This window comes from Sus scrofa, chromosome 1, assembly GCF_000003025.6.
Source record: "Sus scrofa isolate TJ Tabasco breed Duroc chromosome 1, Sscrofa11.1, whole genome shotgun sequence".
NCBI classification, from domain to species: domain Eukaryota; kingdom Metazoa; phylum Chordata; class Mammalia; order Artiodactyla; family Suidae; genus Sus; species Sus scrofa.
Genome location: NC_010443.5, coordinates 195,941,696 through 195,968,522, shown reverse-complemented (window position 1 = coordinate 195,968,522; position 26,827 = coordinate 195,941,696). Strand labels below are relative to the sequence as shown.

Sequence of the window (26,827 nt, the reverse complement as noted above, 5' to 3'; positions counted from 1 at the left end):
TAAGGTTTTCTTGTCTTCAATTTGAAATTTTATCTTTGAAATTTGGAAGTAAAGTCCAGTGACACAGTGTGCATGAACAGAAGAGATAGATTCAATAAATATATATCTGCCTCTTTTCTTGGCCACCTCATTCTCATAAGTGTTCTCAGTGCTCCATAAGCACAGGATTCTGGTGGATCTGTGATTCATGGGAGTTCAATAAGACTCAAAGCAAGCAAAGAGCAAGTTGGGCTACTTCCATAATTGAGTGAATAGGGCCATGGACAGCCTGACCAGTCACACTTTTCTTTAAAACCAGAACTTGCAGTGAAGGAAAAAAGTTCTGTGAAAGCATATAACATAAGAGCCTAACCAAGGTCCTGGGATAGCCCCTGCAAAGAAGTCACATCAGAGTTGAAAGCTGAATGATGAATAAGTGTTAACTGCAGAGTAGTGGAAGGTCTGGAGCAATCCTTGAAGGATAACAGCATCATCAACAAAGAACCCGAGATGAAAAGGAGTTTGGTGCATTGTTAGTTGAATAAACAGAACAGTCACTGGGACTGGGGTGGGTATTGGGAGAGGGGAAGAGGAAGCTGAAGAGAAGGTAGTGTCTCTCTCATGCAAGGCTTGGCAAATCATGGTATGAATTTTAGATTTTATTCTAAATGTAATGGGAACCCATTAAAATGTTGTGAACAGAAGAGTGCTCATATTTTATGAGAGTTTCTTGTGAATGGTGGGTTGGAAGGGCAATAGCAAAGCCAAGAGTGCACAGAGCAGGTAACTTCATTGAATCTGAGCAGAGAACTGAAGAGGGCTTTGTTGGAAATGTAAAGGCACTCATGCTTTACCCTCATCTAGGAAGAGAAGTAAAATCCCAGAGTGTAAGGACTGATCTGATTCTTGACCTTTTATTTAGTTCTTCCAAAGCCCTTGAATGCCCCAAACGTAATTGACACTGGACATAACTTTGCTGTCATCAACATCAGCTCTGAGCCTTACTTTGGGGATGGACCAATCAAATCCAAGAAGCTTCTATACAAACCTGTTAATCATTATGAGGCTTGGCGGCATATTCAAGGTAAGATTTGGAAAGGAATGGCACCAGCTGCAGGTGGGGCACCAAGAAAAAAATTTTTTCCCCTAATATAGAAATCTTCTCTCCCAAGGTAGGGGCTGTAGTGGTGGATTTCAGAGTATTCAGGAGAGAGTGGGGAGGTCCTCTGAGCTCTGGGGCTACCTTTCTGGAAGGGATGACATAATATGGACACAGAGCCATCCTGTGTTAGCAGTTGCTATCTACATTAATATTTCCTTTCCAGGCTTCCCTGGCTCTCCAATCATGGTCTTACTCTATCTTGCTTGGTCATGGTGAAAGATACACATTTATGTCATGAATATGGCAAAAGGAAGGAAAGTCCAAAGTCTTCTGGAAAGGCAGAGACTTAATCTGCTTACATCTGAGAGGTGATTGTTGCTACTGTATCAGGTTGTTTATTCTTTTCCTCATTTGAGTCTTGCCCTGCCTTCAAGCTCTTAACTTAGAGATTGTAAGAGGAATTTGGGCCTGAAAGTTTGGGCTGTGGCAGACTGAACTGAGGGAGAGGGAGGAGAAGGTATAGGCAAACAGAGTTACATGCTCCTCCCTTAACTTTTTGGAAGGAAAAAACCCAAATGTGATAAAATGTCAGAAGTTCATGAAAATAGTTAAATTTATTTATTTGTTAGTTAAATTTATTTTGAAACATAAATTACAGTTCTATTTCTTAAATGATGATATAAAAATCACAGTTTTTAAAAAGAAAGCTGAGTACCATCAGTTGGCCATCCTGAGTTAATTATGCCATCTTGTAGTGAGATCTACACTGTCATGCTTGTAGGGAACAGGTATCCTTTCACCAGGACTTTAGTCTCACTGTGCCTGCGATTTCTTATAAAGGACCCCTTTCACACGAGATGCAGACAATCAAGGAAGTTACAAAAAAGAAGAAAAGGAGGGGATTGGGCTTAATAACACTAGCTGACCTGGGTACATTGAATAAAGTCATAGTATTATTACTGAGTTCTTCATTTTCTTTTGAAGACTCAGCTAAAATTCAGAATTTCAGCAACATTAAGCCTGAATTGCTGGATTGCTGTTTCCAACATCAATGGCTAGGTGTTTTTTAAAAGCAGATTTAAAAAAATATAGTGCACATTATTTCTTTGTGGACATCCACAAAAGTGGTCTTCTAAGAACTATTAAACATAGCCCAATACTTTTTCTTACCAGCTGGGAATTTATCTTATGGTAAGGCAAAAATATGCATCTGTATATTTTTAATATCTGACATTAAATAATCACACAAACAGATTCTGGAAAAACAGAATCTAGCAAAGCAAATAGCTAAGGAGAAAAGAAGCATGGGATCTATTTTCAAGGACTTCAGAACCCTTAATTTGTTATGACATGACTATTTCAAATTTCTTGTCTGGTCATTGCAAGCAAACTTTTAAAGGAGTCTCGTCTCGTGAGATTGCAATCACTGTGTGTACTTCTTGAAAGTAGAAGTTAAATTCTATTATTTTAATTGAATTTTCCCCCCTTAATCTGATGGGTATTCTATATAGTTGAAGATTGTGTGGTTTTACTCTACAACTGAAAAGACAAAAACACTAGTAGAAATGTATAAATGCCACAGTGATACTTACATGAAAAGCCTTATTTTCCTTATGTTAGGAACACTGAGGTCCCTGAGGATGGATTTGTCTCTCTGTTTCACTCAGACGTTGTATTTTTAAAACCAAACATTCATTCACATCACAATAACAACATTCCAGTTTAAAGAATGTAAAATATTGCCAACTTAAGTTTCCTGGACTTTCTCTCTTCTCAGTGACAAGTGAGATTGTTACCCTCAACTATTTGGAACCTCGAACAGAATATGAGCTCTGCGTGCAGCTGATCCGGCGTGGAGAGGGCGGAGAAGGGCATCCTGGACCCGTAAGGCAGTTCACAACAGCTTCTATCGGTCAGTTGAAGCAAACAGGCATTTATTCAGGAGCTGGGTGGGTGGGGGAGGAAGGGGAAAGAGGAAGGAAGACCAGGAAGGGTGGTGGTGGGTGAGTGGGTGGGTTGGGATTGTGGTGGAAGGAGTTGGCTTTTGAATGGGTGGGAAAGTGACAGGAAAGCTAGCAACTGGGAGCCAAACTGGTCCTTTATTTGGGCTGTACTCCTTGTCTGTCTCCCTGGAGGGAGGGGATCTGCAGCAATCCACAGGGACAGAGAAGGAAGCAGATGAGCCTTCAGGAAGTCCAGGACATCCCTTAGGATTTGGGATTAACTTAGTAGCAAACCGTTCTCAATCTTGCTTGGCTCCTGACTCTTACCACCAGCTTCCTGTTTCCATCTCAATGGCCCAGGCCAGGCTCTTGTCCATATGTATTTCAGAAATCCCAGTTTATTTATTTTAAAAAATAATTTCTAGTTTTTCAAAGTAATTCACACACATAGTGAAAACATCAAATAGAAATGAAAGGCTTTTACCTAAAGAATACATGTCCTCTGCTTTATTCCTCCACCTCCCTATCTGCTTCCTCGAGGCAGCTGCTTTTACCTCCTTGAGCCGTTTAATATATACTTCCATGTTTCTAAATCAGTGGTTCTCAAACATTAGTGTCCATCAGAATTGCCTGCATCACCTGTTAAAACTGGATTTTTGGCCCCAACTCCAGAGCTTTAGATTCAGTAGATTTATAGTAAGGGTGGGGGCTCAAGAATCTGCATTTCTAATAAGTTCCCAAGATATGCTTGACGCTGCTGGTCCTGGGTCAACACATTCTAAGTAATATATGTAGCAATATTTCTTGATGGATCAATGTTAATCAATAGCTATTTGTCTTCTACCGTGTTACTCAATGAGCCTTTGAATGTGTGAAATTTCCTTAGCGCTGACTTGGCTCCAGCTTTCTACTACCAGGGTCCCCTCCTCTGAAACACTTGGATCCCTTGTAAATTTCTTTTTGGTGTTCTGGTGTTCACTGTATATAACCATTCTGTTACTGTCTCCTTGAAACTTTATAGTTTGAAGTTCATGTCTATTTAATTCTTAGAATTATCATCATCCCCATTTTATAGATTGAAAAGTAGAGTCACAAGTACTTAATGGATCAGGTGCATCACCATACTAGATCTTCCCACTTGATATTATTGTTTCTCCATTTATTATATTTACCTGGGAGCTCAAAGCCACCATATCCTTATCTGAATTGATGAATTTTCCTATTTTTAGTCCATTTACTAAAGGCAGAAGGAAATGGAGTGATTTAGTGAGAAACTAGGAAGAGTATCAAGCTCTTCCTCAGGAGCTCTGCATCCCTAACAGAGACTCTCCCCTCCATACCCTCCACCTAGTGTTCATCTCACCAGTAGCATCTTTAAAGAGCCAAATAAAACTCAGAAGCTCCTCTGATGCTTCTAGAAGCATTGCACAAGTAAAAAAGGGCTTCCTGGAAACCCACCAGGTAGTAAATACAAAGAATAACACTAGAAACTGAATATGAGAGGATAAAGGAATCTGCATGACTATCATCCAAGTTGCTGCTAAAAGGCAAATGGTAGTTAATTCTCTCTTAGATCAGTGCTGATGAATCAAAAGGGGAAGGCTATAATCTGACTCAGCTGGAAAGTATTTATGGAACAGAACATAAAACACTTCACAGACCCACGGTGTGCTCTCTTCAGCCCTCGGAATATGTTCCAACCAGGATGTGTTTAGAGGTCTCTTGGAGTATTTCAAAGTAGTTCTCAGAGGTGGGTGGGAAGGGAATTCTTGAAGGTTCATCTTTTCCCATCATTTGAATTTTGCTGATGTTTGTTTTTAAATTCACTTGGCAGCTGCACAACAGTATAAGTGTGTTGATTGAGTGGTAAAGGCCAGGGAGGCCAGGAGAGGAGGGAAGAGAACACACTCTGAACACATGGCAGAAAGAGGGCAGGTAGGGAAGGGAGAAGGGAAAGTCATGTTCCCAAAATGAAGGAAGAAGGGAAATTATCATTTGGGGGGTTACTCCTCTGTACCAGGCACAGGCTTATAAGGTTCACACAATTGCTCCAAACCATCAACTCTCCATTCTGCTGTGCCATTGTAAGCCTGTCTACCAATTCCAGGTGGCCTATTTTGGAAATTAAACTTTCGAGAAGAGCAAAAGGAAGTGATACCACCTCTCTCAATTTGCAAAGGTTATGGACAAAAGACCAGTAAGACATTTAGCATAATTCCAGGCTGGTGGCAGGACCTGACTTCTGGTTCTCCTTGGTCTCAGAGCATCCAGAACTGGCCAGTGAGATGGGTAGAAACAGATCCTTCCACTCACTTCTAACCAAGTTCCTTTTCATTTTTAAATTATCACCCCAAAGAGATTTTTTAGATATTTTATCTTTAAGAAGAAATCTTCTGACATGAATTGTAATAATCAAAGATCTGTGTATATACTGCAGCTCTTCAAAAAACACTATACTACCTAAAATTTTCTCACACCCCAAGAACCAGTTTTTGCCCCATTAGTGGCAATAATATCCCTCCTGAGAATGCATGAGTAGAGGGTCCTTAGTCTATGTTTTGAAAATACTTTATATCTGGAGTTTAAAATACCAATGTACTATTATTAGTTGAAAACTTATAGATTCCTCCACTGTCCACTGACACAAGATAAAACAGCTTAGGAAGGAAGGAGTAAGGAAGGTAGGAAGGAAGGAAGGAATGGAGAAGGGAGGAAATTCAGCATTTCCTAGAAAATGCCTGGAAGACATTAAAGTCCCTAACCCCTTCCAGGCAATTTCACCTGCCTTATCTCATTTCTCCTTCTGAGTCTAGAAGTTGAGTATTTTCATTTCATGTTACATGTAAATTGGAGAGGTTATAAAAATTTCCCAAGGTCACAAAACTAAAGGGGCATGCTCCTGCATCTTTGATTTCAAAACCTATATTGTTTCCATTCAGTTACCTCTCTGGTAGCCCAGGTTCTTGTGGATACTTATGGCCAGACAGCATGTGGTCATAGCCAAACCTTAATGTGAGCAGTTCTAGGCCTGACCCTGCCATCATAGTGTTATAATATCTGCCATTGTTCTTGCTAAGGGGAAGTAACTGAAATTACTTTAAAATGTATTGCACAAAATGGGAACAGAAACACCAAATATTCACTTACAAGCCCACAACCGTGATGAATCCAGTGTTTCTATTTTTTATCAGTTTCTTTCTTATTTCACCAATTGTAGACATGATTTTTACAAAGTTTCAGAATTTTTTCTCATGTCTTATAATTTTTCGAGGGAGGGGCTTCTGTACTTTTCCCAATTATCTATCCCAATCCCTTGGATGGCTACATCATAGTTTATTAAAGTGTTTCCTTATTTTGAGCACTTAGGTTTCTTATGATTGTTTGTTATTATAAATAATGTTGTAATGGATATCTTCATGCACTTACCCTTTTTCTCTTCCTTTAGGTTATTTCTTCTGGATAAATCCCTGGTAGTCAGATTACATGGCTGAAGTATAGAGTCATTTCTAGGGCTCTTGAAAAATATTTCCAACTTACCTTTCAAAGGGGTTGTATTCCTCTATTACAGTTACTCAAACTACATACTAGAATATTTTAAAGCTTTGCTGTTTTGGTAGGAAAAAAATTATTATATGGCAGCTAGCACGTATTTTTTTGATAGCTTGTGAAATGTATATTATTCTAGAAGCCAAGGTTATTCTATAAAGCTGTCCTTTCGGATTGTTATCTACATAAAAATAATGATCTTTCTGGTTTCTCCTAGGTCTTCCTCCTCCAAGAGGTCTCAGTCTCCTACCAAAAAGTCAGACCACTCTAAATTTGACCTGGCAACCAATATTTCCAAGCTCGGAAGATGACTTTTATGTTGAAGTTGAGAGGAGGTCTGTACAAGTGAATAGTGATCAGCAGAATATTAAAGTGCCAGGCAACTTGACTTCAGTGTTACTGAACAATTTACACCCTAGGGAAAAGTACATTGTCCGAGCCAGAGTCAACACCAAGGCCCAGGGGGAGTGGAGTGAAGATCTCGTCGCTTGGACCCTTAGTGACAGTGAGTAACTCTTGCTGTCCCAGCTTTGCCTGAATGACAGGTGGCTGCTGCCATTTGGACTTAGCTCTCATCACTTCAAGAGTGTTTCTTAGAAATCATAAAAGGCAGTTGTGAATAGAGGCCCATTAATGCCTCCCCCACCAACACATCAAATCATTTTAGTGACCTACAATATATACGGAAGTTCCACGAATTTGGGTTTATAATTCATGCAGGACTGGGTAAAAATTACCTTTCCTTTCTTTTTTAAGTTAGAGTATAGTGGTTTCCATAGAGTTATTTATTAAATAAATGAATAGCATGAATAAAGTTTTCTAGGGCTTGTTGAATGTGTTATAGGACTGTTTTCAGGATTGTCACGTATCTATATGCACAAAGATGATGATTAATTAGAGAGGTCTTAAAACGGCTATCTAATTATTTTTAAAAAGCCTATTTAATTATCTCAAAAAATCTTAAAAGCCAAAGAACTTTGAAAAATCTTCAAAACAGACAATTCTTGGAGTAACAATCTATATTGGAGATTAATAAAACAATGTTTCTTTCAAAACATTCTTCAGTTCAGGCATTTTAAAAAAATTTCATATTGTTCATTAAAAGTTAGTTGGAACTACTTGGGTTTCTATGTAGCATTGAAAGCTTTTTCATCCTGAACCGGAGAGATCTATTTTTTTTTTTTTGTTTTTTTTTGTCTTTTTAGAGCTGCATCTGTGGCATGTGGATGTTGCCAGGCTAGGGGTCAAATCAGAGCAGTAGCTGCTGGCCTACACTACAGCCATAGCAACATGGGATCTGAGCTGCATCTGCAACCTACACCACAGCTCAGGGTAAGGCCAGATCCTTAACCCACTGAGTGAGGCCAGGGATCGAACCCACATCCTCATGTATACTGCTTGGGTTCCTTAACCGCTGAGCTACAACAGGAACTCTGAGAGCTCTATTTTATTCACTGCATTAGAACCATGTCTATGCATTTGGGAGTCCTTGGAAAAACTAGGTATTTCTGGGTCACACCAGTATCACATCTGCTGGGATCCTGCTCTCTTGTCAGTCTCCAAAGTCTGAGATTCTCTCGGCAGCTGGGACTCCAATTCCCCAGGAACAGGTGTGCAGCTGGCTTAGTGTTTCTCCAGCCACTCTCTTCTTGATCAATAATATGTGGAAGTCTCAAGTGTTTAGGGATGACTTCATCATTTTTAAAAAATCCTGAATTGGCCCAACATTGTAAATCATGGCTTGGATCTGGTATTTCTGTTGCTGTGGTGTAGGCTGGCAGCTGCAGCTCTGATCGACTCCTAACCTGGGAAAAAAAAAAAAAAATGGTAAAAAAACATAATAACCTGAGCGATGGTAATATATCTTAAATAAAATATTGCCTGTTTGTCTTACAATTTCTAGTTCTCCCTCCTCAACCAGAAAACATCAAGATTTCCAATGTCACAGACTCCTCGGCCGTGATCTCTTGGACAATCTTGGATGGCTATTCCATTTCTTCTGTCATCATCCGTTACAAGGTACAGGGCAAAAATGAAGACCAGCACATTGATGTGAAGATCAAGAATGCCACCATTACCCAGTATCAGCTCAAGGGTCTAGAGCCTGAAACAGCTTACCAGGTGGACATCTTTGCAGAGAACAACATAGGGTCAAGCAATCCAACCTCTTCTCTTGAACTGATGACTCTTTCTGAATCTCAAGGTTGGTAGAGTGGACAGATGTTAACATAGAATTATTTCTGGAGATTATCAGAAAAGCCTCATTGTTTTAAGATATTTATCCCATATTAGTATCATGTGACATAATCAGCTTATCCTAATAGATGTCACCATCTCTAGAGATGTCCTTGAAATGAAAATATCCCTTGGAGGGATACTCTGCTGATCCATTTTCTATCATTAAACTGTAGATGAGTCTAGCCCATCAGAACTCCCCATCCAGCAGTTGAAGCTCTGAGGGATCTGAATTTGATCCTGTGGAGAAAGAAGAATGTGGAACCTGCTTAGTGGAGGCAGGTCTGCAAGGTGCTTTAGTGGGAGATGCCAGGAACCAAGCTCCATTCTTTCTCAATATGAACTTGTTTTTTAGCTTAGATGACACTGTGATATCCTGAGTTTTCTTTTACTTTTCAGATCCAGGTCATGATGTCTCCACATCCACCACCAACCCCCACCCCAGGGAGAATTAGCTCTTTGAGGTGGAGATTCCTCAAAGTGCCAAGCACCTTGCACTGGGCCAAATGTTTGTGATTTTTAAAAACTGAAATATAGTTGATGTACAATATTATTAGTTTCAGGTATCTACTTAGTGATTTGACATTTGCGTATATTATGAAATGATTACTACTAGTAATCATCTTTCTCCACACAAAGTTATTACAATATTATTGACCATATTCCTTATGTTGTATATTATGTCCCAGGGGTTTATTTATTTCATAACTGGAGGGCTGTACCTCTTAGACTCCTCTAGCAGTTGGGCTTGATAAAACCTGTTGAATATAATTAGAGAACAAGGATGCTGGGATAGCTCCTATCCTTCGAGATCTGTCTGAAATTGTACCGCTTGGCCCTCTGCACTGTACAGCTTATACAGGGGAATGGAGACAGAGAAACATTAGAGGGAAACAGTGATTTTTGCAAATTTTTAATTCAGACCAGGGCATTTTTACAGGAAATCTTATAGCACTAAAAATTCCTTGGTCCTCTTGAAGGATATGTAGGGCTTACAAATTAAAATCGAATTAACTCTGTTTTCAATACTAATTCTTTGGAACATTTTTGAAATGTCTGAGAAATGTCTGTCAATTATAGAGAATCATAGGTTTCAGATGACATTCTTAATAAATGCATCATTTCTATAGTTACTTATGTTTTGGTAAACTTATACAAGTCCTAAATACAAGCTCTTAATAAAATACAAAGAGAAAAATTAAAAAATAAGACGTAACAAAACTAAAAAACCCTCACCATTCTATTTCAGACATCTCTTTATTGATCCCATGTCTGGGATCATTGCTGTACATGCTGTTTTTCATAAAAATAATTGAATTTAATTTTATTTGAATTTAAAAAGGGGAAAGAAGTGGAAGGATTATACCACTGTCTTTAATAGTTGATTTAACTGAGTCCTAAATTTAATGATTTTTCTATTCTTTCTCTTCTTTCCTTCCTTCTCCCAATGAGATTCTCAGTTTTTATCCATCAGCTCTTTAAAACAGGAAAAAAGCAAAACAAAATATCCTACAGACTCTATGCTTTTAGTAGCATAAACTTTAAAGCTTTTCTAGGTAGAGAAATTGTTCAGGAAGGTTTAGTCACTTTCCCAAAATCATAGATGTAGTTAGTCATTCTCACTGTTATTTGGTAATATTCTTCTGCTTGGGCCTCTACTTGGAAGTGAAAGTTGAACAAGGAACAACAAATGATTAGCATGTTGCCATTTGAAAAGCCCCTTTGCACATTTCCTTGAACTTATAACAGCCCTATGAATCTGACTCATCTTCACTGACTTCCTAAAAATGAATGAGTAGCCCACAGTCACCTAGCCGTTAGGTGGCAGGGCTCAGGCTGCCATTACATTGCCATTACACTGTGACTTCTCCTGCAGATAGTCTTGGCCTGTCTCTCTACCTAGACTAACCTTCTGCTTCTCCCATGTTCTCCTGCACAGCACCAGCAGACCTTGGAGGTGGGAAGATGCTACTTATAGCCATCCTTGGCTCAGCGGGAATGACCTGCCTGACAGTGCTCTTGGCCTTTCTGATCATGTTGCAGTTGAAGAGGGCAAATGTCCAAAGGAGAATGGCCCAAGCCTTCCAAAATGTGGTAGTGTCTCATCTTCCTAGTAGCTACTAAATGCAAGTCCGCATATTTGCTGTATCTTCATTTTAAAGATGTGGGCCAGAAAATTTACTTGTAAAGCAGATACTTCGCTTAGGCAAGTTTCATCTTTTCTTTGTCTTTCATTATGAAGTGGGAGACAACTAGCATGACTATAATACAATTTCTTGTCCAAATTGGAACAATTCTGAGAGTGAAGAAGTTACTCTTAACAATTATGCAGGAGGAGTTCCTGTCATGGCCCAGCAGTTAACGAACCTGACTAGGATCCATGAGGATGCAGGTTCGATCCCTGACCTCGCTCACTTAAGGATCTGGCATTGCCATTAGCTGTGGTGTAAGTTGCAGACATGGCTTGGATCTGGCATTGCTGTGGCTCTGGTGTAGGTTGGCAGCTGTAGCTCCGATTGGACCCCTAGCCTGAGAACCTCCACGTACCGCAGGTGTGACCCTAAAAAAAGCAAAAAAAAAAAAAAAATTATGCAGGAAACCAAGCCTAAAGCAGAACTACTGCCCATCAAAAAGAGAATAGTCATCCTAGTGTTAGGTCAACCCTATTATTCCTCAGATACATGTGAATTATATATATATATATATATATATATATATTCATGTATATCTCCATTCCTGTGTACCTTTCAGTCTGCAACCATAGTTCATGGCACTTGGAACTGCCTCCTTCTTTCATCTAGGAACTTTGGCCAGTAACAAAGGTTTACAAATTCATACTTTACCTATAGCCACCCCATCTGAGCCCTTTGATATACTATAGCCTGAATATTCCTCTTGTTTGTGGTTTCAAGCTCTGTAAAATTAATCTGTACCCAGCTTTATTAATTTTATAAAACAGTGAGTACAATTACATATTCCAAGTGAGGTATATAACTTCATCTACATGAGTCCCTGAGATTACCTTCAGTGGAGGACAAGGAAAGTGTAATATAACTCCTTGGCAGAAGTGGCTCAATTCAGGCTGTCACTGGAGAGTAGCAAGGGGGTTGAGAGTTCTGGAGCTGGTCATGGTACTGGTGCTTTGTCATGATACCATAAGTAGCCTCTTAAACTCAGGAGAAAAGCAGGTACTGTGTTGAGCTATGCCCTCAGCATTAGTCATCCTGGGGCCAAGGTCTTCACCAGCATGGGCTTGAGAGATTCTGAGCTTTAGAACAAGTAGAAGAAACTGAGTAAGAGCCAAGAATATTCTAAGATGATGTTAGGGAAGCTCTTACAGAGGCATGTTGTTGACTGGTCTAGATGGATCTCTGAGTTCTTTTCCAAACCAAAACTAACACCTGCTCATTCCACAGCAGAGTGGAAACTCAAGTATGACTAAGTCAGGGACATGCTATATTGTGGCATACGTACTGTTATTCTCCCCTCCCTCACCTCTGCAGACATAGTTAATCGATTGTGGCATGCTTTCCCACTGAAGTCCAGAATTGTGCCCATGCAGCTCTAAAGGCAGCCACTTCATTTGAGGGGGACTGTTGGATGAACCCTATTTCTTTCTTCAGTCTAGAATTGGATATAATATTTCTTTTTTTCCCCACCTATTGTGAGTATAAGCGAGGAGGTATTACGTACCTTAAAATTATGAAAAATCCTAACACAAACCTTCTATTTCTCTAGAGGGAAGAACCAGCTGTGCAGTTCAACTCAGGAACTCTGGCCCTGAACAGGAAGGCCAAAAACAACCCAGATCCTACAATTTATCCAGTGCTTGACTGGAATGACATCAAATTTCAAGATGTGATTGGGGAGGGTAATTTTGGCCAGGTCCTTAAGGCTCGCATCAAGAAGGATGGGTTAAGGATGGACGCTGCCATCAAGAGAATGAAAGGTCAGTGCTTGGCCAGATTGAGTCTGCATTTCACTAGGGTGGGGGGTGGGATAACTTGACTTCCTGTTGAATATTTCCTCTAAGGTCTTATATTCGTCAAACAAAAAATTGGCTCAGTGTCAGAGATAGCTGTTAAGTGCAACTGAAGGTGGTGTTTCCTTTGAGGGCAGCCTGTGATAGGGTCAGGGTGTAAACATGAAGGCATGAGCGATTTAAACACCACTGTCTCGATTCCTTGGGATGGGAGAATACAGATTCTCTACCATCCACTGCTAACTTTGGGGAGCATTATTGTTTCTCTTAATGCAGGGGTTCTCAAAATTGAGCAGGCATCTGAATCACCTGGAAGGCTTGTTAAACAACAGATGCTTGGATCCCACTCTACAGTTTTTGTTCGAGTTAATCTGGCACAGGGCCAGAGAACTTGCATTTCTAATTAGTTCCCAAGTGGCGCTGATTCTGAGGATTTGGAAATCACACTTAGCAAACCACTATCTTCATGGATTATCTTCATCAATATTCCTGGATGTATTGTTAGAAATGCATGCACTTGAGTTTCTCCCACCCCAAATTATACTATATTCAAATTTCTGGGGGTGGTATGGGAAAATCTTCATTCTTAAACTTTCTCAGTAATTCTTCTGTACACTCAAGTTTGAAAATCATTGATCTAACCACAAAACTAGATGTTTTCTGGTTGTGTTCAAAACTGTTTGATGCCTCCTCATTTAATAAGATCTTCTGAGAGAGCAGAATGACTAGTTCTCTGGCATACCAGCTATCTCCTCTTCTGTGTGAAACAGAAATTTGTCCATGGCTTGACTGTGAAGCTGCACTATTTTACTTTTTAAAAAAGTTTTATTATAGTAAGTTAATTTACAAGGCCATGATGATTTCAGCTATACAGCAAAGTGATCCAGTCATACATATACACATATCCATTCTCTTTCAGATTCTTTTCTCACATAGATTATCACAGAATACTGGGTAGAGTTCTCTGTGCTATAGAGCAGGTCTCTGTTGGTCAATCATTCCATATACCTCAGTGTGCATATGCCAATCCCAAACCCCTAGTCCATCCCGTCCACCCTCTCACCTGTCCCCTTTGGTAGCCAAAAGTTTTTCAAAGTCTGAGACATTTCTGTTCTGCAAATAAGTTCATTTGTATCCTTTCTACATATAAGTGATATCATATGATGTTTGTCTTTTGCTCTCTAACTTCACTTAGCATGATAGTTTCTAGGTCCATTCATGTTGCTGCAGATGGCATTATTTCTTTTTTATGGATGAGTAATATTCCATTGTATATATATATTATATATATATATATATGTATATATATGTGAATATAGTAATATTCCAGTATGTCCATTCCTCTGTTGATGGACATTTAGGTTGTTTCCATGTCTTGGCTATTGTAAATAGTGATGCAATGAACATTGAGATGCATGTATCTTTTCAAAGTATGGTTTTCAAAAAAAACAAAAAAGCAAAAAAACAAAGTATGGTTTTCTCTGAATAGGTGCCCAAACCACTATGGAAAACAGTTTGGAGTTTTCTCCAAAAACTAAAAATAGAACTATCATATGATCCTGCATTGTTATTTTTACAGCACACAGGCTTGAAAAGTGGTGTATTAGAGCCAGCAATGTAATTATGACAAATATTGGGCAGCAATATAATAGGACTTTGTGAGGTTGCTGATGGGTTTTTCTTCTTTTTGACTTCCATATTGAGCTGAAGGTGATAATTAACCCTAAGTCTTGTTAAACTATTGCTTCTTTCTACATCGCTAGAAAGCACTGTGTCAAAAAACAAAACCAACACAATATTATTTATGCTTAGAGATAGTAATGTTTCAAAACACACGTATATGCATGCTCATACCCATTGCTTAGCATCCAGAAATCTCTTTTTCATTTTGCTACTATAGTCACAGGGAGGTTTATGGAGGAGTAAAAGCATTGAGAGGAAAGAGAGTATAGAACTTTGTAGCATCAGTTTTTATTGGGATCTGACTTGAGCTGGTTATCTATCTCAGGTCCATATGAAGAGGTAAAATAGCTTAACATGGCACCAGGGCAGAAAATTTTTGCAGGAAGAGTTATACTTGCATAGGAGGGCAGTTTACTGATATAAGGGGGCACCTTAATTATAAAGAGCATTGTTTTAAAAATTCTCTCAAGGCATTGACCCTTAGGCTCCTGTGGTATGATTACTCTATTTGGAATTGCCTCCTAGTCAGCCTTACAGATACTCTTAGCCCAAATGAACTGTTGCATAATTTCTAAGCATATTCAGGCATGCACAAGCTACCAGCTCCCCTCTCCCATCCTTTCCCCACACTGTTATTTCTTTAAAAAAACACTCATAGCACATTATCACTGACTTAGGGCTGATCAGCCAGCTGTGCATCAACCAAAGAGCCTTCCTATCAGCCTGATTAATGGCTTTCCCTCTGATAAAAGTACTAGTGGGGAGAACAGTGGGGAGGTAGTGGGGAGAACAGAAAGAAATGCAACTGTTTTCTAACTATGAAGCAACTTATATAAAAATGTCATTGGGATATGAGTTTTTTAGCAGGACTGGTTTATGAAAGAGCAAAATAAAATTATAACAAAGCAAGGTGTGTACACTGGCAATGTTTCATTAAAACTCTGGTTTTATTCCTTAGCATGTTTGTGTCTGGGTGGTAGAGTTAGTTGGGAGAGCCAGAGTCTAAGAGGGGAGGCAGCTCCATCTTTTATCAAACCATTTTCCTGGATATTTGAAAGCTTAAAAAAGAAAACTTGAGAGCAGTGATTCTCAACTAGGGGTGATTTTTTTTGCCCCTTGGGGAACTTTTGGCAATGTCCAGATATACTTTTGGTTGGGCTACTGGTATGTAGTGGGTCAGATTAGAGATACTGCTAAAGATCCTACTATATACAGGACAGCCCCCAACAGCAAAGAAGTGTCGGCCCAAGTGCCAAGCACTCTGCATTCAAATAATCTCTTTGATTTCTATGAGGTTTCCAGACCTAATTGTGGCTGAGTGTACCTGAAGGTTCTGGAGAGTGGGAGGGGACATTTGTTTCTGAAGAGGCATAATAGAAAGGGATTATTACTCTTGACTTTTTTCCCAGAATATGCTTCCAAGGACGACCACAGGGACTTTGCAGGGGAACTAGAGGTTCTTTGTAAACTTGGACACCACCCAAATATCATCAATCTCTTGGGAGCGTGTGAACATCGTGGTAAGATGTGATTTTCCTGTCTTTTTCTGCCAGAGTTTTATTTTTTCTTGAAACAGGCACATTCCATATTGAAATTAGGAAAGATAGTCATCTAAGAATCTTACCTATTTTTTTAAGTTGCAGTTTCAGCCTGAATGTCTGGTCCCATTAATAGATTGTGCTGAGATTTGGCATTTTTTTGAAGGTAGGTCCCATGGCTCAATCATGTGGCCTCTGATGTGGTTCACCTATTACTGCCCAAAGATAACCATGGCTCCTACCTGCCCAGACCCTTGCTAATCTAGAGGTTTTCTCAGCTACCACTAGATGGATCAGGGGAGCCCTCAGCACCTGGAAGAGTGTGGTGCATCAGTTCTTCCTCATTGCCTACCTTTTAATTTTCCCTCCAGATTCAAGTAACTGATAAGTGTTAAATCTGTGAATGCAGATGACCTACTATAATGTGAAAGCACTGATAATGCTTAGGTTAAAATAATAATAAACTTATATCTAAGAGTATTTTGTTTTTTATCCCAAACAAAACAATATCATGTACAATTACCCTGAAGCCTTACAACTATCTTATGTCATATGTACTCTTAAGGTTCAACTTATATTATTAGTTCAAATATTTATTGAGAATTTCTTGTTGTAATGTGTATAATTAGCTGTAAATAAGTAGGTAAAAAGAAATCTTCTAGGAGTTCATCTATGCATGCTACCTGGGTTTGTAATTCTAAATCTATGCTTAAACTTCATTTCTCATGGAAAAATTTGCTCTAGCAAAAAAGCTCCACACAGTAATTATTTCCAAACTTGACAACCTCTTGTTGACTTTGTAGCACAAATACCAACAATGGAAAAGAGACTATTTCCTTTTCCTCAATTTATTAAACTAAAAATACTGGTATTTCAAACAGTCTATCATCCTGTGATCCAATAAGGGTGTAATTATGAAAGCCAGATCATGTCTTTTAGATTAAATAATGAAGTAAATGACATTTATTTTTGAGCTATTTCCTGAGAACAGTAATCATCATGGGACAGCAGTAAAATGAAAGTTTAAAAAAAACAAAAAACAAAACAAAACAAAGAACCCTTCAACAAGAGAAAACATATATCTTTTAAATTTTGCTGTATTGTCACATTTTTTGGTTGGTTATTAAAATTTATAATTCAGTAAAGAAGTGAGAAAGCACATTCATACCAGAATTGAAGTATATCTTTCCTTATATAGTACAATAGGAGTCAGTGCTGGCAAAAAAATTTTTGCAAGAATTTCATTTTCTTCGGAGTTCCCATTGTGGCTCAGTGGTTAACGAATCCGACTAGGAACCATGAGGTTGAGGGTTCGATCCCTGGCCTTGCTCAGTGGGTTAAGGATCTGGCGTTGCTATGAGCTATAGTGTAGGTTGCAGACGTGGCTTGGATCCCGAGTTGCTGCGGTTGTGGCGTAGGCCGGCAGCTACAGCTCCGATTCGGCCCCTAGGCTGGGAACCTCCATATACCATGGGAGCGGCCCTAGAAAAGGCAAAAAAAAGACAAAAAAAAAAAAAGAATTTCATTTTCTTAGAATATCTTTGCAGCTTAATTTCATTTGACCTAAAAATGTGTATTAAATAATTCAACTTTAGGAGTTCCTGTCATGGTGCAGCAGAAACAAATCTGACTAGGAACCATGAGGTTGTGGGGTTGATCCCTGGCCTCACTCAATGGGTTGAGTATCCAGCATTGCTGTGAGCTATGGTGTAGGTCACAGACTCAGCTCAGATCTGGTGTTACTATATCTGTGGCTGTGGCCAGCAACTGTAGCTCTGATTAGACCCCTAGCATGGGAACCTCCATATGCTGTAAGCACATCCCTAAAAAGCAAAAAAAAAAAAAAAAAAAAAAAAAAAAGTAATAATAAATCATTAAAAGACAGTAGCACCATGGAGTTTCCATTGTGGCTCAGCAGTAATGAACCTGACTAGCATCCATGAAGATTCAGGTTTGATCCCTGGCCTTGCCCAGTGGTTTAAGTATCCAGTGCTGCCCTGAGCTATGGTGTAGGTTACAGATGAGGCTTGGATTCTGTGTTGCTGTGACTGTGGAATAGGCCGGCTACAGCTCCAATTCTACCCCTAGCCCTGAAACTTCCATATGCTGCAGGTGTGGCCCTAAAAAAAAAACGACAGTAAGACCACTTCACTTTTCATTGACTCTAGAGATCAATATATTTTTTATCAAAACAGATTATATATATTTTATTAAAAAAGAAAAATAATTTGAAATAAAAATAAGACAATGGACCATAATTTCTTCTAGGAAGTTTTATTTTTTTTCTGAAAAGGTCGAGTTGTCTGGTTTCTGTTAAGTGATTGCCCTGACACTAGACTCTGCTGACCAAATGACCTACTCAGCAATATGGTGACTTAGTATGAATTTTGGGGAGGAGTAAAAGGCAGAAGAATGAAAGTTAGCTGGTATGGTTCCTTCTGGTATGGATATTTAATAATTTTTAAAAAGCTATTTAAAAAATTAACTTCAATAAAAGATAGATACTAACATGGCTGGCTCATATTGGATTTTTGATCTACATTAAATAAAAAATAAAATATGATGTAGCTAGCTGTCTTAGATCACCCAGAAGCGAACACTTTGCTTTCATTCTACTACTAATACGCAGTAGGTGAAAACATTTAGGAAGCTCTCTCCATTTGTCCTCATTTGGGAGGGATGGGGAGGAGAATGCTGAGTGCAAGCATGGCCTCCTCAAGTATTACCATAGGAGGTCACTTGTCCTCCTCCTGTCCCCATCGTTACTGAGGCTGGGCCCACTTGCTGTGTTACTTTTAGATAAAATGGAGTTTTAGAAGGAATTCCCCAGGACCAGAGCACATCTCAGAAATATCCCAGCAGTTTAGGGCCACTGATAATGTGATGCTTTCTCCCTTCCTCCACAGGCTACTTGTACCTGGCCATTGAGTACGCCCCCCATGGGAATCTCCTGGACTTCCTGCGCAAGAGCCGAGTGCTAGAGACGGACCCTGCGTTCGCCATAGCCAACAGCACCGCCTCCACGCTGTCCTCCCAGCAGCTTCTCCATTTTGCAGCAGATGTGGCCCGTGGAATGGACTACTTGAGCCAAAAACAGGTTTGTTCTGAGGACTTGCTTTGGACATCTTTCCTCTGCACTTCTCTCTGGAATCAGAGTTTAGATAAGTTTGTATGACTTTTATTTATTTTTTTCAGTCCACCTCTCTTCCTTAATTCCTTCTTACAATCTCCCTAACTTTAATTTCTTTGTTAATAGTCTACCTATTATATACAAGTTTAATGCACAACACTGACAATATACTTGCCTATGAATCTCATCATATGTATTTGGTAAGGTGCCTTCACTGATCTTAGCTTTGTCTCCAAATAATTTGCAATAGCAGAGGCTTTTCACGACCTGATTTTTCTTCCTGAAATGCTTCTCCAGGAACTTGTGGGTGATTTTGCAGAAACCACTAACTGGGCATTTAGGAGAGGAACTTTAAAGGAACTGGATTCTGGTGACTTTTTAAAACCCCTTCTCATACTATCCTATTTCCCAAAGCTCTTTCCCAAGGGCTTTGTGCTAACAAAATGAAGTTTAAAAAGCAAATATGATGCTGAAAATACATGATATTTTTAAAAATTTCAGTTTATCCACAGGGACCTGGCCGCCAGGAACATTTTAGTTGGTGAAAACTATGTAGCCAAAATAGCAGACTTTGGATTGTCCCGAGGTCAAGAAGTGTATGTGAAAAAGACAATGGTAAGTTCAGAACAAACACTGACAAAATCCTTTCCAGGGCACCCCTCCGTCTCCTGAATTCCATCAGTCTGTGGTGACTGGGGCATCTGACCAGTTACCCCAGTAGATGCCCCAGCCCAGCAAACATACCAAGTTTTGATTCCTAAAAAGACTGGGGCTGGCGGGGGGTGGGGGTGGGGGTGGGGCATCCATGTTTACCAATGAAGGCTTTGTCACATGTGGCCAAGTAACTGAACATGCAAACCTAGTGATGTAGGGACTCAGGTCTGCATCCAGCCTAGATTCTGAGGTCTGGTCTCAGAAGCCTCCAGGGAGCTCCCACAGTTTCCTTTCATGCCACAGCAAACATAGGAGGGGAAAAAAGACATTTAACACACTTTCTAAAACATCAAGGAAATAAATTAATGAGGTTTCTAAATTACAAGGATGCTCCAGAGAGACACTCATAACTTCTAAAGGCTCATATAAGATTTCCCTCTTTGCTAAAAATTCTCTACTTACTCTTCAAGCCCCAATCTATTCCACTTTAACTTAATTATACTTAGCCTTCTAAACAGTAATACTTTATTTTCAAGTAAAAGATCCTGGACAAACCTCACCACAATGTTAGAAAAGTGAAACTGGACTCATTCTGCTATTGTCCACCCTGGAATCATAAAGCCCTGGAAATGCCACATCCCTGGACATTAGTGCTGTGCTGACAACTTGCCAACACTCTCTGCTCTCCCTGAGAGGTGGGCAGTGCAGGGCCATGGGGGTGACATACTCTGTAGTCTTGGCACATGTTGGGTAGGTCCATTCCACTGGCATGACTCCCCCATCTAGGTTGGATGAACATTACTTGGGCTCAGCTTTCTTGGGACGACTCCAGTTCCTATAACATATAGAGGGTCCTTTTACTTTTGTGGTTACCAGATTGCCTTCTAGCAAGGCTCAGGCTTCTGCATTTATTCTCAAGCTCAGGTTTCCTTTTCTTTTCAATACACTTATTTTAGTTACTGACAAGATAACACAGAAAAAAATTTAAGAACACTTTCAGGAGTTCCCATTGTGGCTAAGTGGTAACAAACATGACTAGTATCCATGGGAATGTGGGTTTGATCCCTGGCCTCACTAAGTGGATTAAGGATCCAGCATTGCTGTGAGCTGTGGTGTAGGATGAGATGTAGCTCGGATCCTGTGTTGCTGTGGCTGTGGTGTAGGCCAGCAGTTGCAGCTCAAATTTGACCCCTAGCCTGGGAACTTCCATATGCCACAGGTGCAGCCCTGAAACAACAACAACAACAACACTTTCAAGAGGAAATTACCCATAATTCACTACCTTGACACAATTTTAAAAACAATTTTTTACTTATTGCCTTCCATAAGCATACATGCTTTTACATAGTTACGATCACAGTGAACTTAACCATTTTGGAACTTTCCACTCCCTTTTTTGGAGGAGGGTCTGAAGTGGGTCTCCTTTGCTTCTTAGAGACTACCATGCCCCTGGTCCTGGGTACTTATCAACATCGACACCTTTGGAAGCCAGAGGTGCTTTCCTGAGGGCTGGGTTCCAGGCAATACTTTTTTCCCCTAAGCTTTTCAGATTTGCCCCAACTCAAATTAGATCTTTTTCTGGGAAGGGGCTGGGCTGGTCTCAAAGAAGCAGGCCCACCACTCACCCATCTCCTCCAGCTTTCCCACTCCTCTGGACCACCTGGAATCATCTAATCTTCATCCCAGAATCCCTCACCTTCCTTCACTCTGATGTTTGGGGGATGGAGTACCTTGGATGGGGTGGGGAGAGGTTAACACAGTTTAGCCCCATGATCCATGTGTTTTAGTTGGATGTTTCCCTTAGTACTCCAAGGATAAGTTTGATTTATTTGGCATTTCATAATGGGCAGGAATTTCTGTATCTTGGGGAGCATAGGAGGGATGCTTAGAGAGGAAGAGCACTAGTTAGGGCTCAAGTGTGTCTCCAGTGGAAGAGATAAGTGTTCAGTGGCAGTACAGTGTCTGGGAGCAAAAGGACAGGGTGAAGGTAGGGGAAGAAAAGGAAGGGATGGGAGAGGAGCAAGCTCCTTGCAAGATGGGTGCAGTGTAGCAAGATACCACCAGAGGGCAGAATGGCTACGTTCCCTGGCCTATAAAGAGAGATTTTCTAATTTCATTGTGCCTCAGAATCACATGGGAAACTTTTAAAACATGCAGATACTGACTCCTACTCCTTAGAAATTCTGATTTACTTATTCTGGGCACGGGACCCTGCATCAGTTTTTTTAAAGTCCCCTAGGCACTTCTAATACTGGAAGTGTTGCAAACTGACATAAGTGATTTGGGGTTATACTATCATTGATTAATAGATTGATCCCCCTCAGCATCAATTTATTTATTACCACAATGTCTCATGTTTGTGCTAAGCTTTAGGATGATATAATTCAGAAACAGTCTTTTTCAAAGAATTCATAGACATGATGAATAATTGTAATGGTTGATAAGTGCTGAGAATGAGGACAGTGCAGGAGCCTTGGGAACTCAGAGGAAGAATACTGAAACTTCACAATGTTAAATGTTAAATAGATATTGGCAATGTGAGAATGCATTAGATAATGTGAAGAAATGCAGTATATATAAAAACTGAGAGGCAAAGGAAAGCATGGGACTTTGGGGGATTAAGGAATACAATGTGGCTGGAGAGTGATGCAGAAAAGAAGAGGTTAAAAATTCAAGGCTGGAGGAAGAAATGGGGATTAGGTCTTGAAGAGCTTTGGATGCCAGATATATGAGGACTCAGCCAAGGATTTGGGATCTTGTGACAACAGGGACCTTAAAGAAGTTTAAGGAAAGGCACCACATGATTGGATTTGCCATTTAGAGTGATTTTCTGATTTTCTGGTGACCAGGTCATTAAGGAGTGAAACCAGAGTCAGGGAGATCAGTGGAGAGGTTGTCATCAGGCAGGAGATGGTGGTGGTCTGCACCAAGGTGATAACAGTAGGGACAGACAGAAGTGACAGACTCAAAAGAGGTCAGATCAGAAGAACATAAAAAAATGCACAAGGAAATTGGTAGGAGGTATAAGGTCAGAAGCCAGTAGGTTGGGAGTAAAAGAGCAAAGACTAAGTAGGAAATGTAGCTGTGAAAGGAAAGAAAGAATAATAGGTAAGAAATGGGGATGGGGTGCACAAGAGCTATGAAGGGGAAGAGAGACTAATATGTGGGAAATGAGGGTGGGGTGGACAGAGAGAGGAAGGGGGTGTACATGTTGAGAACACTGAAGATATAGACTTGAGAAAGGATACTTTTATACTTGAACCTTAAGGTACAGGATGGCCATTTGGGATTTATGGTCAAAAAGAGCTTCAAAATACCACCAGTTAACAAAGAAGTGGGAGAGAATTGCACCTTCAGGAATCATCCTTGGGGTCTGGGTCAGGGCTGGTCTCATGGAAGGGTGGTCTGGGAGAATGCCTGACCTGTTTTGAGGGGGGGGCTCAGGAAAATCCCCTAAAAACTTCTGCTCTTGCCCCACCCACTGGCTAACCCAGTGGGTTGAAATGCCACTGTTAGATCATGGACAAGTCCCTAGGAGGGAGGGATCCATGTCTTAAGAGGGTTTATATATTCCTGGGCTGGGTCGAGAGGAAGAGAGCACAAATTCATAATGAATATGAGGAAACTAGGAATAAAATCCAGAAGTCAAAATTCACATTTTCCAGTCCATTTTTCCCAGCCTAGGCTCAGTAAACTAAGCAATGAGGATGACGTGGAGGAAGTCAGGGGCCAGGCACCCAAAGGTGGGTGTCTTTCGTCCTGTCTCCTGACCAAGGGTACATGGTGTCAGCTAGAAGTTACTGCCTTCTCTACTGATACATATGCACACTCCTCCCTTTGGCCTGAAATGCTCTTTCCTCCCCCACCAAACCTGATAGTACCTACACATCTTCTAGAACCAAACCCAAGTGGCTTCTGCCATCTCCTCCAGGCACCAGGTCTCCTCACACCACTTCAGCCTGTCCCAAATCACATTTAATTCTTTGTACCTATGCTTGTCTCTCCTTTGAAAACTCTGCATGCCTCTGAGAGCTGAGGACCACCGAATGACTACCGAATGGACACACACACACACAGATCATTATTATTTTTATGTGAAACTGTGGTGGGGACCCTTTCAGGTAAGTGGGGCTGACACTGTGTACAGGTCTTGGAATTTGAAAGCACACGTGCACAAAACCATTCCCGAGTCTGCCATGCCTTCTGTCTGGGGACCTCCCATGGACAGAAGTGGGCCCCAGCCTCAGGCCAAACCCAGCTTTGCGAAGGGGTCCCACCCATGTGTAAGCAGCTTCTTACTGTTTTCTCCAGGGAAGGCTCCCTGTGCGCTGGATGGCGATCGAGTCACTAAATTACAGCGTGTATACAACCAACAGCGACGTGTAAGTAAGCCTTTTACTGCTGAGGGTTTCTTTTTTCCCAGAAAAGTATATATTTGACAAAGGTGACCCAGAATAGCCTCTGGGGGTCAGAGGCGTCAGGGATAGAAGGCAGACTAGGCAGTGGGGACTGTCTCACCTTGCTACCTGCTTAGGGTGTGAGGAAAGGGCTTAGGGATGCGGAGGGAACTGATGATTCCTGTGTCCTGGCTTTTGGGGCAGAAAGTTGACTGGCCAACAATGGTTTCTCTTTTGTCCCTTCTGCAGATGGTCCTATGGAGTATTACTGTGGGAGATTGTTAGCTTAGGTGAGTACCCATGTTTACCTGCCAGGTTAGGCTCTAGGCAAAGGGGGTGGGCTGCTCCTGTGCTCCTTCACTGTATACGTCCATTTGTACTCAGTGTCACCAGATGTCACTGGGAAGAAGAACCTTAGGGGTTTCCATGTATGAGTGTATTTATCCCATAGGTCTTTTTTTTTTTTTTTGAAAGCCCTATATCTAATGTCATATTTAATACTAATCCCCTAGTAGTCGTGAACTTCATTCTCAGTTGTGTCTGCTTGTGTGCAGATGTCACAGAGCTGTCACAAGCTTACTTCTGCAACTTTAAGATAGTATATTATGCTACCAGGAAAGCTCACATTTTCAAAGGCCATTTAATAGCATGTGAAAACGTGTATGCCAAAACCCAGAAAGACTTCATGTATACTAACTATAATCTCAGTTTCATAAAAAGCACACATTACACAGAGGGTAAAAAAAAAGTTTTTTTCTTCATGCTTTTTTGTATTTTTCACAATAAACATGTATTGCTTTTATAATTAAAATTGGGACAATATCTATTGTAGGTAAAATAGAAATTATATAATATCCATATAGACTTTCAATTAGGAAAAAGGTACAGCACAGGGAAATGTGATTGTGTCACTTTGCTGTGTAACAGAACTTGAAGAAACATTGTAAATCAACTATAATAACAAAAAGATAATGTCATTGGTACAACAGATGTGCTGTGTGTAGACAGACGTGGGGGCGAGGATTAGCACTGCAAGGAAGGAGCCTGTAGTGGGTCATTGCACTGAAGCAGTGGCCCCATGGGAGTGCTGTCTGCAGCTAAGTCCAGCTTTGATGTGTGGTGGCTTTGCTCCAGAGGAAGAGCACACTGGATGCTCAGAGTCCTGTGATCCTCCCCCATCTTCCCCCCAGACTCTCAGCCTTAGAGCCCCAGGGCAAGGGACACTGCATTCTGCCTTGGGCGGGGGGAGGTGCTTAGGGCCCACTGTTTCCTGTCTTCCAGGTGGCACCCCTTACTGTGGGATGACGTGTGCAGAACTCTATGAAAAGCTGCCCCAGGGCTACAGACTGGAGAAGCCCCTGAACTGTGATGATGAGGTGTAAGTCAGGCCTCACCGAGGGCCACTTTTTCTTAACCTCCCCAACCCCACCCCATACATTTCTTGGACTGACACTAATGAAGGAGCTATCTGACATGTGCACATATATGACACACACATTTACCTAAATGTACACACACACACATGAGATCCCTAAAAGTCAGAAACAAGGGGATTCTTGAAACTAAACTGTTAGGCGATGGGCAGGGACTAAGAGTTCCAGGCATAGAAATCCAGGAGGAATTTAAGGTCATGATCCTTGGTTGACTCTTAAGGTTGAAATGAGGAAGGGCAACACAAGCAGAAAAGAGCTGAAATAAATTCATGAAATTATCCTGGAGGAAATTGTATGAAACTTTAAGAATAACTTTGGGGATAGAGGTACAGAGCAGTTACACTAAGGAAAATAGATTTTTCTTCATAAAAATCTTGCTTCTATGAGGATTATTTTCCAAGAATAAGTGTTCTTCCCAGAGGAAGAAGGTGTATCTTCAACCATACTGCCCTTTCTAGAACTAGCTGATATTGTTGCTAACTGGCATGATCTGAAGAGTGCAATGATCCAGGCCAAGTAAGTCACTTATAGTCCAATCCAAGCCACTTCTAAGAGGGAAAGAGGGTGCCATTATGTTATAGTACAAGAGATGTATGTACCATATGGTAGAAGAGACCATCCTGGGGAAACTGGACATATTTGACCTACCTTTTGAGATTCATTCCATAGGGAATGGTATTTTCAGCCATTATAAAACTCCTGTTAAAGTACAGACAGTTCTAGACTCTCTAACACCTCAGAGAGGCTGCTGTGCACATAAGTCTCCCCGGAGGCCCTTGTTCAGCAGATAAAATCTTGAGCCCCACTCTGAGACATAATGATTCTGTAGGTCTATGGTGGGTCCCAGGAATCCACATCTTAATAATACAAGTCATTCCGGCCATGTTTGAGAAAGTACCACTTTAGATCAGCACTTCCTGAACCATGTTCACGGAACATCAAGATGTAAATGAATGATACAAGTGGAAAGAGTTATGCAGTCAGTTATGTTATGGAAGCTTCTATGCTAAGCTCAGTTAAGAAGGTTGTTTGTTTTTAATGGAATGACGTATTCAGATTTTACTATGCCGATAAGAAGGAAATGCAATAGGTGGCATTGTGCAAAATTATTTGAGCATGGAGCCATTTTTTAAAAAATGAAACCCTAGCATTTTAAGAGGTATGGTATTCTGAGGGATATGCGTCCCTAGACACATAACTCAGTT

At 40.5% G+C, this 26,827-nt stretch overlaps 1 protein-coding gene across 7 annotated transcripts in view; it reads left to right on the top strand.

Moving 5' to 3' along the window:
- Positions 1-26,827, top strand: part of TEK (TEK receptor tyrosine kinase) — a 114,118-nt gene that overhangs the window by 83,772 nt on the left and 3,519 nt on the right. For 4 of the 7 annotated variants that reach the window (XM_021062678.1, XM_021062688.1, XM_013993491.2 and 1 more), the window contains 12 exons: positions 902-1,063; positions 2,859-2,993; positions 6,788-7,075; positions 8,474-8,773; positions 10,745-10,896; positions 12,544-12,754; positions 15,880-15,990; positions 18,915-19,105; positions 19,640-19,753; positions 24,104-24,174; positions 24,439-24,479; positions 25,471-25,567. In XM_021062678.1, coding sequence (XP_020918337.1) covers positions 902-1,063; positions 2,859-2,993; positions 6,788-7,075; positions 8,474-8,773; positions 10,745-10,896; positions 12,544-12,754; positions 15,880-15,990; positions 18,915-19,105; positions 19,640-19,753; positions 24,104-24,174; positions 24,439-24,479; positions 25,471-25,567 — 1,873 coding nt within the window. Of the gene's footprint in view, positions 1-901; positions 1,064-2,858; positions 2,994-6,787; positions 7,076-8,473; positions 8,774-10,744; positions 10,900-12,543; positions 12,755-15,879; positions 15,991-18,914; positions 19,106-19,639; positions 19,754-24,103; positions 24,175-24,438; positions 24,480-25,470; positions 25,568-26,827 lie in introns of all 7 variants that reach the window. The other 3 variants (XM_021062669.1, XM_021062680.1, XM_021062647.1) reach the window with 1 other exon arrangement.